General features: G+C 32.9%; 1 protein-coding gene across 2 annotated transcripts in view; it reads right to left on the bottom strand.

Annotated features, from left to right (window-relative positions):
• LOC130246452 (glutamate receptor ionotropic, kainate 5) overlaps nucleotides 1–16,712 on the bottom strand; it is a 209,669-nt gene that overhangs the window by 106,861 nt on the left and 86,096 nt on the right. For both annotated transcript variants that reach the window (XM_056479409.1, XM_056479408.1), the window contains exons 4-5: nucleotides 3,947–4,111; nucleotides 771–935 (exon numbers count right to left, since the gene is read on the bottom strand). In XM_056479409.1, coding sequence (XP_056335384.1) covers nucleotides 771–935; nucleotides 3,947–4,061 — 280 coding nt within the window. In that variant the 5' untranslated portion in view covers nucleotides 4,062–4,111. The remainder of the gene's footprint in view (nucleotides 1–770; nucleotides 936–3,946; nucleotides 4,112–16,712) is intronic.

Consider the following 16,712-nt stretch of genomic DNA (forward strand, 5'->3'; position numbering starts at 1 on the left):
CAGCCAATTTCTGGTTAGCTTATCTTAGCATAAATCACTGAATCGAATTAGATCATTAGCTTTTTGTTCAAAAGAGAGATTTGACAGGTTTTTTTTTATTTAAAGCTTGACTCTTCTATAGCTGCAGCGTGTACTGTAGCCAACGGAAAATGAAAAGTTGCTATTTTCTATGGCTAGGCACTATATTCTCATTCTGGCGTAATAATCTTTAAAAAAAGAAACTCTGCTGACATACTATGGCTATAGAACGATATTACACAGCGCTGTTATCTAGTTACCTCGCTTTTGTGTCAGTCCTAGTACACAATGTAATAACATAAGAGGCAAGCTTCAAATAGGGAAATTATCGAAACTCTTTTTTAAAATTTTGAGCGAGATGCTAATGGTCTAATCCGATTCAATTATTTATGCTAAGCTTAGCTAACCAGCGATCAGCTGATTGGATTAAAAAATGGTAACACTCATGTTTAACTCTTGTAAAATGAAAGTTTTTACCAATTTTGAATCCATTCAGCTGATTTCTGGTTAGCTTAGCTTAGCATAAATCATTGAATCATATTAGACCGTTAGCATCTCGCTCAAAATTACAATAACAAGAGTTTTGCTAATTTTCCTATTTTTGAATATTTATTTCCGATTTAAAGTTGTAAAATTAACCTATTTCCAAAATAAAAGCAGAGTTTTCCTTTAATGTTCATCTAAATGACTCATACACCATTAAAACTGTGAATGGCATTTCAGTGCACGAGTAGTCATTTTGTTGGCCTCACTTGTGTCTGTAGTCTCATACTGAGAGTCTCTCTGCAGCTCAAAGATGTCGACCTCCACGCGGGCACGCGCCGGACCCTCCATCACACTGTTGATGTTCTCTCGGGCCAGAGCCAATGCCAACCGCTCTCCACGTCCACATGCTGACTGATCATCTAAAATAGCAGCTGAAGGGGAAACAGCAAGAAGAAAAAAAGACTCTCTGTTTTGTTTCTGCTCTGGGAATTAATTGAGTTTTCTGATGTCGATGATTGAAGCTCCATTTGTTATTGCAAGAAGATGGAGTTGCTCATCATGACTGAACACAAACAAGTTTGCAGGGAACGTTGCATGTTAACTGATTAGATTGTGCCATTGAGCAACATTTCGTCTGGAGGCTCGCCAGAGATTAATTGATGCTTTATTGTTAGTAGTAATCAAGACGAGCATGCCGATGCTTGAAGCAGTCAGTCACGTGGCGCTGGGAAATAACAGCCAAGTACAAGCCACTTTGAAAAGGCTCCAAATCCGATAATGCTGAGAAATTTTCACCTGAACTGTGCTCTAAAGTCAGCTCCATCTTATTTTTTTCATGAAATCAACAGAAATAGATGTGAAATGATGCCAACATATCAGAGATTATCTCGTCATGCTCTGTGTTCTGTGTAACAGGTGTTTAGTTGAAGAAAGATTAAGTCTGGAAAGAGGTTAGAGCCACAGAACATGCATTTAAACATTCAATACTAAACGTGGGCTTCACATTAGTGCCATTATTAGAAATGAGTTATTAAAACTATTATGTTTAGAGATGTTTTGAAAATGTTTTCTTTCTGTTAAACAGAAATTGGGGAAAATATGGAACATTCTACCAGAAACTTACAATTTCACTTATAAAAAAAGTGACAGGGCCTTGTCATCCTCATAAAAAATCATACAAATCAATGACAGAATGCATCCTTGATCACTGTCAGCTTCTCCTCCGTCAAATGATGTCACTTCCGAGTCATAGCCTTAGATGTTTAATGCACACATTTTCTGTTATATTTAATGCAAATGTGACATCACTGACAAAAACACGGAGACAATTGTACATTTATTTCTATTATATACTTGTAATTTGTAGAATTTATTTATAAATTGTAATCATTTATAGTTTTGAATCAATTGATGTGAAGGAAAACAACTTAAACTTGCTATTTCTGAAGGCCCCAAATCTGATAATGCTGAGAAATTTTCACCTGAACTGTGCTCTAAAGTCAGCTCCATCTTATTTTTTTTTATTCATGAAATCAACAGAAATAGATGTGAAATGATGCCAACATATCAGAGATTATCTCGTCATGCTCTGTGTTCTGTGTAACAGGTGTTTAGTTAAAAAAAGATTAAGCCTGGAAAGAGGTTAGAGCTACAGAACATGCATTTAAACATTCAATACTAAACGTGGGCTTCACATTTTATTTGAAGTAAATAAAAGTAAATATCTAAATATGGAGCCAGTTTATTTGTTTTGTTTATTTTTTTCCACAATTTCTGTTTAACGGAGGGAGTATTTTTTAACACATTTATAAACATAATAGTTTTAATAACTCCTCTCTAATAACTGATTTATTGCCATGATGACAGTAAATAATATTTGACTTGATATTTTTCAAGACACTTCTATACAGCTTAAAGTGACATTTAAAGGCTTAACTGGGTTAATTAGGTTAACTAGGCAGGTTAGGGTAATTAGGCAAGCTATTGTATAATGATGGTTTGTTCTGTAGACTATCGAAAATAAATATAGCTTAAAGGGGCTAATAATTTTGACCTTAAAATGGTTTTTAAAAAATTTAAAACTGCTTTTATTGTAGCCAAAATAAAACAAAACTGTGAAAATGCCCTTGGGGGAAAATTTAAAGGGGGGCTACTGCTTCAACTGTTTATATATATATATATATGTATATATATATATATATATATGTATATATATATATATATATATATATATATATATATATATATATATACACACACACACACACACACACTCAAAAAGTAACATTTCATTTTGCTTTAAACTTTAAAACTGGTTTAAACCACTGAGACATTTGTGGTTTGTATCAGAGCACCGGTATTTATAGTGGCACCAGTGGAAACCTCTAACAAAATCTCAGCAGTCACAACCATGTGCAGTCTGAAGACCAGCATAGATTCTGCAGAGTAAACGGGAAGAACTGAGACAGAATTTGATATCTTGATGAGCAGAAAGTGAACTTACTGTAGGTTGAATCTTAATGCAGCATACTATTGCTTTTACTCTGACACTAAGTATCTACTGCATGCAAGCATTTCCCAACAGTGTCTGTGCCACATACTCAAATTATACCTCAATTAATTATCTGGGTTTTTGAGGTGATTTTCTCAGCAGTGTTCTATTTACACTTAGTGGATAATAAAACGGGGAAGATAGTCCAATAGTTTGTATACAGTAGAAGTCTAAATTATTAGCCCCCCTGTTTATTTTTTCCCCCAATTTCTGTTTAACAGAGCTGATTTTTTCAACACATTTCTAAACATAATAGTTTTAATAACTCATTTCTAATAACTGATTTATTTTATCTTTGCCATGATGACAGCACATAATATTTCACTAGATACTTTTCAAAATATTAGTATTCAGCTTAAAGGGACATTTAAAGGCTTAACTAGGTTAATTAGGCAAGTTACTGTATAAAGATAGTTTGTGTAGACCAGTGTTTCCCAACCCTGTTCCTGGAGGCACACCAACAGTTCATGTTTTGGATGTCTCCAAAACCTAAAGTTAATGGGTCAGATGAGGGAGACATCCAAAACATGAACTGTTGGTGTGCCTCCAGGAACAGGGTTGGGAAACACTGGTGTAGACTATCGAAAACAAATATTGCTTGAGGGGGCTAATAATGACCTTAAAGTGGTTTTTAACATTTAAAACAGCTTTTATTCTAGCCTAAATAAAACAAATAACTTTCTCCAGAAGAAAAAAATATTATAGAAAATACTGTGAAAAATTCCTTGCTCTGTTAAACATTATTTGACAAAGAATTCACCGGAGGGGGAATAATTTTCACTTCAACTGTATAGTATGTGCTCTTCTTACTTGGACCAGTAAACCTCTACTGAATCTAGAAGCCCCCTACTGAGGAGAGATGATGTGTAGGTAATGCCTGTGGTCTCTTACCCATCCTGACGGCTGAGAGAGCGGGCACTTGGCTGTGAGAGGACGGAGCCATGGTCAGCAGCAGGACGAGGAAGAGGAGGTGAATCGACAGCAGCAGCGCTGGCAGAGCCGGCATCTTCCACTGCTCCTCATGGAGAACGGTCGTCTGGCTGCCTGCACCGCCACCTACAGGACAGGTAACAAACAGAAACCAGAAATCAAACAGAAATCCGAAATCATCTGCTGGTTGTAAAGGGATGGTCTGCTCATTCATTTTGATGGCCATTCTGATAAGTAGGTTCATGTTATGCCAAACAATCAACACCACTTCTATCCAAAGCGACTTTTGCTTTTCCTGTGAATCAAACTCATTATGAATCATCAATCATTTGTAGCGTTCCATCATGTAAATTGCTTAAGGGAAAGACAGCATTGGGAATGTGCAGTTTGACCTTAGGTATTTTTGAAATGTAACAAATGTGCAAATGAGAATGCACAGTTACATATCCACTGTCTGTTGACATTTATCCTATAGGCACATAAGAAGATTGATATATTTTGCATTTCAAAAAGTAGCATGCTGAGAATGGCAACATACTAATGACTTTATTTGTGTAGTATCAACACTGTCCACAGAACATTTACATTTAGTCATTCAGCAGATGCTTTTAAAGCGACTTACAACTGAGGAGGCATTCAGCGATTCAACAATAAGAGGGAATAAACAAGAAGTGCTATTATACAAAGGAACTGTTAGTGATCAGAGAATAAAATAAAGAAAGGGGAGTGTTTTTTAATATAAAGAGAGAACAGTGTTTCTACAGGTGTCAAGCCCACTCATGTGTGTGAGTGAGACAATATATATATATACAGTAAATACATTCATTCAATATACACAAAAAAACTAGGGGCTCTGATATTATATATATATATATACAGTATGTGTGTGTGTGTGTGTGTGTGTATATATATACATACATATATATATATATATATATATACATATACATACATACATACATACATACATACATACATACATACATACATACATACATACATACATACATACATACATACATACATATATATATATATATATATATATATATATATATATATATATACATACATATATACTGTATATATATATATATATATATATATATATATATATATATATATATATATATATATATATATATATATATATATATATATATATATATATATATATATATATATATGTGTGTGTGTGTGTATGTATGTGTGTATAAGGGCAGAGGATTGCTGAAGAACTACAGAGAGATTTCAGCTGCTGTCTGGGCTTTCCATGCCTTTCTGCACCTTCTATTTTTCATGTGCTCAATACATTTTCCCTGCATCGTTTCATTTTATTATGCATGACTTAAATTGTAAACTAATTAGATTTGTTTTCTTTGCATATATGGATTTCTTTGGTAGTTACCAACATCCAGTGTAAATTTCAAAACAGCAGCATCTTTAGAAATATGATTTCAGAGAAAAATGGTTGTGTTCAATATCTATTTTTCCTGCTGTATATGTGTGTATATTAAGGTCAATAATATAATCTCTCTTAAGAATTTCCTTTTCCCCGATTGCCTACAGAACAAAGCACACTGTCCAACAACTTGTTCAATTTATGAACCTAGTTAAGCCATTAAATTTGCACTTTAAGCTGAATTCTAGTGTCTTGCAAAATAACTAGGAGCATAGTGTGCACTGTTATCATGACAATATAAATTAGCTATAAGAAATTATTTAATAAAACTTAAAAATTAACATTAAACATCACTCAGGAAATATTTCCAAAAAGTTACAGGTAGACTCTAAAATGTGACTAGACTATGTAATGTTCTCCACTAAACAAATGTTATCATATAATAGTAACTATAAAATGAAGCATAGCTTTACTATGGTATTTGAAGTAAAACCATAATAACTACAAAATGAAGCATTGTTTTACTATAGTATTTGAAGTAAAACCATAGTAACTAAAAAATAAAGCATAGCTTTACTATGATATTTGAAGTAAAACTATAGTAACTGCAAAATTAAACAGTTTTACTATAGTATTTGAAGTAAAACCATGGTAACTATAAAATGAAGCATAGCTTTACTATGGTATCTGAAGTAAAACCATAATAACTACAAAATGAAGCATTGTTTTACTATAGTATTTGAAGTAAAAAGACAGTAACTATAAAATGAAGCATAGTTTTACTATGGTATTTGAAGTAAAACTATAGTAACTACAAAATTAAACAGTTTTAAAAATGTATTTAAAGTAAAACTATAGTAACTAAAAATGAAGCATAGCTTTACTATGGCATTTGAAGTAAAACCATAGTAACTACAAAATTAAACAGTTTCACTATAGTATTTGAAGTAAAACCATAGTAACTATAAAATGAAGCATAGCTTTACTATGGTATTTGAAGTAAAACTATAGTAACTACAAAATTAAACAGTTTTACTATAGTATTTGAAGTAAAACCATAGTAACTATAAAATGAAGCATAGCTTTACTATGGTATTTGAAGTAAAACTATAGTAACTACAAAATTAAACAGTTTTACTATAGTATTTGAAGTAAAACCATAGTAACTATAAAATGAAGCATAGCTTTACTATGGTATCTGAAGTAAAACCATAATAACTACAAAATGAAGCATAGTTTTACTATAGTATTTGAAGTAAAAAGATAGTAACTATAAAATGAAGCATAGCTTTACTATGATATTTGAAATAAAACTACAGTAACAAAAAAATAAACAGTTTTACTATGGTATTTAAAGTAAAACCATAGTAACTACAAAATGAAGCATAGCTTTACTAAAACTTTTTGTCTTGCTCCTTCAAAATATCCAGATCAGTTTCATTTGTTACTTGCTGAATGTTTTTAGTTCACTGTGCTTTCAGATGCAAAAAAAAAAAACAAACATTTCTGCACCAATTATTTCTCTTCAGTCTACCATTTCTAAATGCAGCTTCTATATTCAAAGGCCTGCATCTGCCGCTGTGTTGATATTCAGTACGGCAGCTTGTGTGAAATTGCATAATTAAAAAAATGGAACTCAGGCCACTAAAAGAGATGGTGGTCACTGATGTGATCTGTAAAGATTACCGGGCTGTGAGAGTTCATCAGTCTTGGGATGTGTTAAACACGTTATATATTGTTATAGAGAGCGAAAGCAGAGCTCCATTGATTAGCCAAGCCTGATGGCAATTACATTGACTGTTAAACTCAATGCTGGCATACGGGAAAGCTAACAGTTAGATAACTGAAAGAGCCAAGCTTCAATTTCTGCCCATTCAGCATGCTGTCACCTCATGTGCTGTTTACTTCTGTGTGTGTGTGTGTAAGTGTGTGAGTGTGTGTTTCCTTTACTTTTCCCCCTCTCAGTAGACTTATGGAAATTAACCATGGTTTTGTTGCAGTAACCATATTTAAATGGTGCTTTTTGTAGTAAAACCATGATAACCACAAAATGAACTATACTTTTACTATGGCATGTGAAGTAAAACTATGGTAACTATAAAATTAAACAATTTTACTATAGTATTTGAAGTAATACCATAGTAACTACAAAAAGTAACAGTTTTACTATAGTAGTTTGAGTAAAACCATAGTAACTTCAAAATTAAGCATAGTTTTACTATGGTATTTGAAGTAAAACCATAGTAACGACAAAATTAAACAGTTTTACTTTAGTATTTGAAGTAAAACCATGGTAACTACAAAACATAACAATTTTACTATAGTATTTGAAGTAAAACCATAATAACTACAAAAAGTAACAGTTTTACTATTGTAGTTTGAGTAAAACCATGGTAACTACAAAATTAAGCATAGTTTTACTATGGTATTTGAAGTAAAACCATAGTAACGACAAAATTAAACAGTTTTACTTTAGTATTTGAAGTAAAACCATGGTAACTACAAAATGAAGCATAGTTTTACTATGGTATTTGAAGTAAAACCATTGTAACTACAAAATGAAGCATAGTTTTACTATGGTATTTGAAGTAAAACCATTGTAACTACAAAATGAAGCATAGTTTTACTATAGTATTTGAAGTAAAAAGATATTAACTACAAAATGAAGCATAGTTTTACTATAGTATTTGAAGTAAAAAGATATTAACTACAAAATGAAACATAGTTTTACTATAGTATTTGAAGTAAAACCATAGTAACTACAAAATTAAACAGTTTTACTATAGTATTTGAAGTAAAAAGATAGTAACTACAAAATGAAGCGTAATTTTACTATGATATTTGAAGTAAACCTATAGTAACTACAAAATTAAATAATTTTACTCTAGTATTTGAAGTAAAACCATAGTAAGCACAAAATGAAACATAGTTTTACTATAGTCTTTAAAGTAAAACCATAGTAATTACAACATGAAGCATAGTTTTACTATAGTATTTGAAGTAAAACCATAGTAACTACAGAATGAAGCATAGTTTTACTATGGCATGTGAAGTAAAACCATAGTAACTACAAAATGAAACAGTTTTACTATAGTATTTGAAGTAAAACCATAGTAACCACAAAATGAAACATAGTTTTACTATGGTATCTGAAGTAAAACCTTAGTAACCACAAAATGAAACAGTTTTACTATAGTATTTAAAGTAAACACTTAGTAACTACAAAATGAAACATAGTTTTACTGTAGTATTTGAAGTAAAACCATCGTAACTACCAAATGAAGCATAGCTTTACTATGGCATTTGAAGTAAAACCATGGTAACTAAAAAATGAAACAGTTTTACTGTGGTATTTGAAGTAAAACCATAGTAACCACAAAATGAAACATAGTTTTACTATGGTATCTGAAGTAAAACCTTAGTAACCACAAAATGAAACAGTTTTACTATAGTATTTAAAGTAAACACTTAGTAACTACAAAATGAAACATAGTTTTACTGTAGTATTTGAAGTAAAACCATCGTAACTACCAAATGAAGCATAGCTTTACTATAGTATTTGAAGTAAAACCATAATAACTACAAAATGAACCATGGTTTTAATAAGTATGACCATAGTAATAACTACAAAATGAAGCATAGTTTTACCATGGATGTAAATGATTTCAAATCTGTGTAATAGAATTTAACTTTGATTTTTTTTGTTGACATTATTGCATAACTTTTGTTAAATGTAATTCATGGTCCTGAATTTCCTACAATTATGTTTACTATAGCTTTACTGCAGTGCTAATGCTACAGTATTATACGGAAGCCAAACTACAGTTTTACTACAGTAAAACCATGGTAAATTTTCATAACGATATCTCCCTCAGTTTACTTTCATCTTCCTCTCAATGCTATTTCTGCTTTCTCTCGCATGCCATCTCATCCCGGCTGTCTTTCTTCTGTCCTCTCCTCCCTTTTTGGTCCGCTCGCTTCATTTTGGTTCCATTCAGGCTTCAATTTGAATGCATTCAAAGGGCCTTATTGGCAGGAAAGATAAACATTTACTTCACGGAGCCGGGAAGGCCAATACAAATCAAGCTGTTGACAAACTCAAACACAGGCAGTACAGGATTGACGGCGGCTTTAGGGATGAGGCTCTTGATCTTTAGCTTGACTTGTGTCTCTGTTTTGTGTGCCGCATGCATACAGTACACACACACACACAACAGGCCGGAGTCTATTCAGCTCTATTATGCTGCATTCGTCAAGCATTCAATCTTTCTGGCTTCTCCTTTTTGTCTCCCCAAGTCATTTCTGAGTCTGTTTCTTCTGGCTGCATTCAATTCTCTCGCCTTCTCTTTTATTCTGTTGTGGGTTTTCTTGGGGTGAATTGTTTTATACGTCGCAGCATGTGGTGTGTGCCGAGGTTGCGCTACAAATAATCATTATACGTCACTTTTTTTTTGATGGACTGGGTTGTAACTGGGTCTATTTTTGTACATTTTTGATTTCCCTGGTAATTCATTTATTGTTCCATTTTGTATGTGCGGCCATTTCCCACACAGGCACCTCTTCTGAGATTGCTTTATCTGTGAGTAGCATATGTGAAGTAGCCCATCACGCATGGTGTGTTATTCATGTGCTAGCAGCATATTTCAGTCCTGTTTTGGTCAATGGTGACCTGAACATATCTTATTTAAAAGGTCTGCGCTCATTTCCATGCTTGTGGAAGTCAAAAAACATTACTCCCTGCCAGAAAACCTTTACAAAACCAGAAATATTAAAATGACATCAAAATGTTTTATTTTTGCTAGCGCACATTAAATATGTTTCCATTCAAAACTGGAATATAGCACCATTTCCATCCAATGGCCCAAATGACAAAATATTAAAAAGAAAAATATTCATTTTATCACATGATCTGAGGAAACAAAATCACACGTTTTCAACTCAGCCTCATTCTGAATATGTATCCCTATATACATTTCTGGAGAGCGGCAAATACATCCCAGGAGCTACGTTTTTGGTTTAGCGAATCCGCCAGAGGCCGCTGTGTACACTTTTTGAGATCTCAAAGATGCCATTTGCGCCTGCTGTTCTCTCATAAATACACTAGAGGCCACTGTCGACTGACTGACTGACTGACTGATCGACTGACCGACCCTCCTCCATCCATAAACCCAACCAATAATGTTATCAAAAGCACCGTATGATCAGTGCCCACCCCCTTACCTAAACCCAAACGACAGTATCTTCAAAAGCAATCCAGAAAAAGAAAGCCTTCAGTTTTACTATGGTATTTGAAGTAAAACCATAGAAACTACAAAATTAAGCATAGTTTTTTTTAATTAAAACCATAGTAATTACAAAATGTAACAGTTTTACTATGTTATTTGAAGTAAACCACAGTAACTACAAAGTTAAGCACAGTTTATTAAGTAAAACCATAATAACTACAACATTAAACAGTTTAACTATGGCATTTTAAGTAAAACCATAGTAACTACAAAATTAAGCAGTTTTACTATAGTATTTGAAGTAAAACCATGACTGACTGATTGACCAACAGTATTTTCAATAGAACCGATTGACCAGCACTCACCCCATTACCTAAACCCAAGCGACAGTATCTTCAAAAGCAATCCAGAAAAAGAAAAGCCCTCAGTTTTACCATGGTATTTGAAGTAAAATCATAGTAACTACAAAATGAAACAGTTTAACTATGGCATTTTAAGTAAAACCATAGTAACTACAAAATTAAGCCGTTTTTTTTGGTAAAACCATAGTAACTACAAAAAGTAACAGTTTTACTATAGTAGTTGGAGTAAAACCATAGAAACTACAAAATTAAGCATAGTTTTACTATGGTATCTGAAGTAAAACCATAGTAACTATAAAATGAAGCATAGTTTTACTATGGTATTTGAAGTAAAACCATAGTAACCACAAAATTAAGCAGTTTTTATTAAGTAAAACCATAAAAACTACAAAATGTAACAGCTTTACTATAGTATTTGAAGTAAAACGATGACTGACTGATTGACTGTTTGACCAGCTCCCATCCTCTTCCCTAAACCCAAACGACAATCCAAAAGCAATCCAGAAAAAGAAAAGCCCTCAATTTTACTATGGTATTTGAAGTAATACCATAGTAACTACAAAACAAAGTATTGTTTTACTATGGTATTTGTTGTACAAAACCATGACTGACTGATTGACCGATAGTGTTTTCAAAAGCACCGTTAGACCAGTGCCCACCTCCTTCTCTAAACCCAAATGACAGTATCTTCAAAAGCAATCCAGAAAAAGCAAAGCCCTCGCGGCAGCTTAATTTTTTGTTTTTGGCCTTTTGTTTTTGCCTTACCTGCTTTTTGGAACCATTCTTTGTCGAATTCAAACGGCGAGCTACTGGACAAACTGCTAACAGCGGAAAAGCCGTCCATATGGAGGTAAGAGGTCAGGTGTTAAGCGAAGAAAAGAATGGTGTCATACCACCCCGTAGCGTTTGTTTTAAAGATGAAATGCAGCCATATGTTCTTCTGGCTACAAAATTCGCTATCTCCAGAAATGTATATAGGACTACATTTTCAGAATGAGCCTATGTTTGACTTTTTTGACATTCATGCTAGAATTTATGGAGTAAATGTGTTTCTATCGTAGTTCGTCCCTATTTATTTCTTATCAAATTAAAAGTTTATACTTGTAAAGATTTACCAACCTTCATTGGTCGACATCTTAACAAGTATAAACTTTTAATCCACTTGCAGATCCACTTGCAGCTTTATTATAAAGCATGGTCAGGCAGGCTGAGGTCAAGGCAGGGTGCACACAACAATTTAAAAGGGTAATCCTAAAATCCAATAGACGGGGGAGGACTGGGCAGGCGGCAAACAATCATAAATCAAGAAAAAAGATGTTTGTTTTGGTAATCTATAATCAAAATCTGACCATTTGCTTCAACATTTGGTGTGGTGGTTCTTCTCTGATGATGTCAGCTTGACAGATTCAGCCGCAATATTTTTAGCCTTACCGTTAGTTTGCTAAAAGCGCATGATGCGCAAAAAGAAAGCCCTTCCCCCGACTCAATGTTTCAGTCAGAAGTACAACAAAATACTGAAATTCTGCTTGTGTTCAGTAAGCTATAGAGCATCCTTGAATTATTATGTGAATCAATGTTTCAAGAGCAGAAAAACAACAGATCAGATACCTTAATATTTTATCCGTCCAAATAACCGTTCTGAATCATCCATCAAAGTTTTAAAGATTTGATTTTCCGTTTATAGTTAACAACACAGACTCTGTAAGTCACTGAGAATCCTGCAAATATGTTTTCAAGTGCTAATAAATGGCAGTATACACTTTCGCAAAAGGTGCTGAATATTTTATCACCTCATACCCACAGCATCTAGTGTATGGCTGATATTATAGCGCTGGGGAAAAACACACACACACCTTAATCTCCTTTTGATGTGTGGATGAGAATGTATGCCTGTGTTTGTGAAGGGCAGTGAATAAAAACAGCCATTATGTTTAAAAGTGGCATGTTTGTGCTGCTTTCAAACCGAAATGGTCAAAGAGAAAGCTTTTAATAGTTTAAGTGGGTGATGCAACACATGGACAGAGTGGAGTGGGCATCAGCCAAGTTAAGCAAAATCAAGGGCTATGTTTGGAATGGTATAATTGCATTCCAATTGAATCCATTTTTTCCCTAAGCAGAATGTGTTAATGCTAAACATTTTTAAAAATGTACCTTGTAGAACTGTTTTTCATGAGACCTCTTTTTGTTGGACGTCAATAGCTCTGTTTCCATCCAAAAACGCGAATGAACTTTATGCGCAAAACTGGAATATCGCATAAAAGACATGGGAATAAAGCAGCGTTTCCATCCAACGAGTGAAAGCAAACAAAAAGTCACTTCCTGATTAGCTGGCGACAAATATCAACCGTAAAAATGGAATTTGCTGTGGTAGGAGAAGCTGCGTGAATCTTTTCTTCATTTACAGTGCATCTGCAAAGTATTCATAGCGCTTCATTTTTTTTCCACTTTTTTATGTTACAGTCTTATTCCAAAATGGATTAAATTCATTTATTTTCTCAAAATTCTACCCTCAATACCCCATAATGACAATGTGAAAATAAGATTTTTTTAAATTGTTGCAAATTTATAAAAATAAAAAACCTGAAAAAAATCACATGTACATAAGTATATACAGTTGAAGTCAGAATTATTAGCCCCCTTGAATTATTAGCCCCCCTATTCATTTTTTCCCCAATTTCTGTTAAGGTTTTGTTCAACACATTTCTAAACATGATAGTTTTAATAATTCATCTCTAATAACTGATTCATTTTATCTTTGTCATGATGACAGTAAATAATATTTGACTAGATATTTTTCAAGACGCTTCTATACAGCTTAAAGTGACATTTAAAGGCTTAACTAGGTTAAATAGGTTAACTAGGCCAGTTAGGTTAATTAGGCAAGTTATTGTATAATGATGGTTTGTTCTGTAGACTATCGAAAAAAATATAGCTCAAAGGGGCTAATAATTTTGACCCTAAAATGGATTTTAAAAAATTAAAAACTGCCTTTTTTCTAGCCAAAATAAAACAAATAAGACTTTCTCCAAAAGAAAAAATATTATCAGACATACTGTGAAAATTTTCTTGCTCTGTTAAACATCATTTGGGAAATATTTAAAAAAGAAAAAAATAATTCAAAAAAATTATAATTCTGACTTCAACTGTATATATATATATATATATATATATATATATATATATATATATATATATATATATATATATATATATATATATATATATATATATATATATATACTCCAGAGCTGTAGAAATGTAATATGAAAAAAGTGAGAGTTTCTGCCTTTCACTTACTGTATTTAATGGGTTTTTTTTTACTGAACAAATCTATAAAGCACCTCTCCAGGTTACCTCTGGCTTTAAAATATGAGCACAGTGGGAATGTTCAAGAATAGTTGGCTTACCGTGAATATAGGTTTGAGTTGGCGGTATTTACATTTACTATTTTAACACTTAAAGTCTTTTCAGAACCAGCTGCTTTGTCTTTTAATTCAAAGTTGTCCAGTAAATTGCAGTTATTTCAGTACAATACACTGGAGTTGTACATGTACTTTTAGTTAAGAATAGTATTTCTTTAAACATCTGTTGAATATATCTTGTTCTTTTTCTTTCCCAAATCATGTCTTTTTTAATCAGATATCCCTCTGTTTACTTTCCTTTGACTAAAATCTTAGCATGAAGACCAAATGAGTGTATTAAAGATGTAAAATAATAATAATTGAGTAGCTTAACTGTTTTTTCAACATTGCTACTGCTAATATCAAAATATATTCATATCTTCTTGATCAGACATCTATCTGTTTACTTTCTGTTCACTAAAATCGTAGCACGAAGACCAAATCAGTGTATTAAAAATGTAAAATAATAATAATAATATAGTAGCTTAGCCATTTTTCAACATTGATAATGCTAATATCAAAGTCTATTTAGGTCTTCTTTATCAGACATCACTCTGGTTAGTTTCATTTCATTAAAATTTTAGCTTTAGTAGCTATGGTAGCTTTTATAGCTAAATTTAGTAGCTAAAGTAGCTTTAGTAGCTATGGTAGCTTTTATAGCTAAATTTAGTAGCTAAGGTAGCTTTAGTAGCTATGGTAGCTTTTATAGCTAAATTTAGTAGCTAAGGTAGCTTTAGTAGCTATGGTAGCTTTTATAGCTAAATTTAGTAGCTAAAGTAGCTTTAGTAGCTATGGTAGCTTTTATAGCTAAATTTAGTAGCTAAGGTAGCTTTAGTAGCTATGGTAGCTTTTATAGCTAAATTTAGTAGCTAAGGTAGCTTTAGCAGCTTAGCCGTATTTTACCAATGCTAAGATCAAAATCTGTCTTCTTTATCAGACATCCCTCTGTTTACTTTCTGTTCACCAAAATCTTAGCATGAAGACAAAAACAGGGTATTAAAAATGTAAAATAATATTAAGTGTCTTAGCCATATTTAACATTGATAATGCTATTATCAATATGTATTTATGTCTTCTTTATCAGGTGTCCCTCTGTTTACTTTCTTCTCACTTAAATCTGAGCATGAAGACCAAATCAGTGTATTAACAAGATTTTTCATCATTAATCAGAATCAGAATCAGAAAGAGCTTTATTGCCAGGTATGTTCACACATACAAGGAATTTGTTTTCGTGACAAAGCTTCTACAGTGCAACAGGATTACAGAGACAGGACAAAAAACAGATAATAAATATATTTTTTTTTAAATAGAAGTAAGTGAGTGCAAATATCACTTACAGTATACAGATTTAATGATGAATATATGATAAATATAATTTAATGATAAATATACAGATTTAATGATGCTATTATCAATATCTAGCCCTGCTGAAAAATCCATCTTAAACCAGCCTAAGCTGGTTAGCTTGTCGACCAGCCTGGTTTTAGGGGGGTTTTGGCCATTTCCAGGCTAGTTTCCAGCCATTTCCAGCCTGGTCTAAGCTGGTCAGGTTGGGACATGACCAGCTAAAACCAGCCTGCCCAGCCTATCCAGGCTGGGAGTCCAGCTTAAACCAGGCTGGTCAAGCTGTTTTTTTCAGACTGGGATTTATATCTTCTTGATCAGACATCCCTCTGGTTACTTTAATTTCACTAAAATCTTAGCAGCTTAGCTTCTTTAGTAGCTATAGTCTTAGCTTTAGTAGCTATAGTAGCTTATGGTAGCTAGCTTTAGTATATTCACTTTCTATATCTTATTAGGCATCCCTCTGTTTACTTTCTGTTCACTAAAATCTGAGAATGAAGACCAAACGTCTTCACGTCTTCTTTATAAGACATCCACCTGTTTACTTTCATTTCATAAAAATCTTAGCTTTAGTAGCTATAGTAGCTTTAGTAGCTTAGCCGTTTTACAACATTGATAATGCTAATTTCAAAATCTTTGTCTTCTTTATCAGACATCCCTCTGTTAACTTTCTGTTCACTAAAATCTTAGCATGAAGACCAAAAATATTAATAATTAAGTAACATTAGTAGAATAAACAGATATACTTAATAATAAAGGGCCAATGCAATATACAGGACATAACACAACCCTTTTTTGTGCATATCATCCACCCTCTGTCCAGACGCCACACATCTAAGCATCTCAAGCTGTTCATCTAGCTAATGTTTAATGTTTATTATGCTGCAGTGTACTGTAATACACCATTACACACACACAAACACCTCACCCATCACAAAAAGAGCAAAATATATCCTCCGTCTCCGGCTAAATGAGCGGATTATCCCTTCATTA

The sequence above is a fragment of the Danio aesculapii genome, chromosome 19 (assembly GCF_903798145.1).
Source record: "Danio aesculapii chromosome 19, fDanAes4.1, whole genome shotgun sequence".
Lineage (NCBI taxonomy): Eukaryota > Metazoa > Chordata > Actinopteri > Cypriniformes > Danionidae > Danio > Danio aesculapii.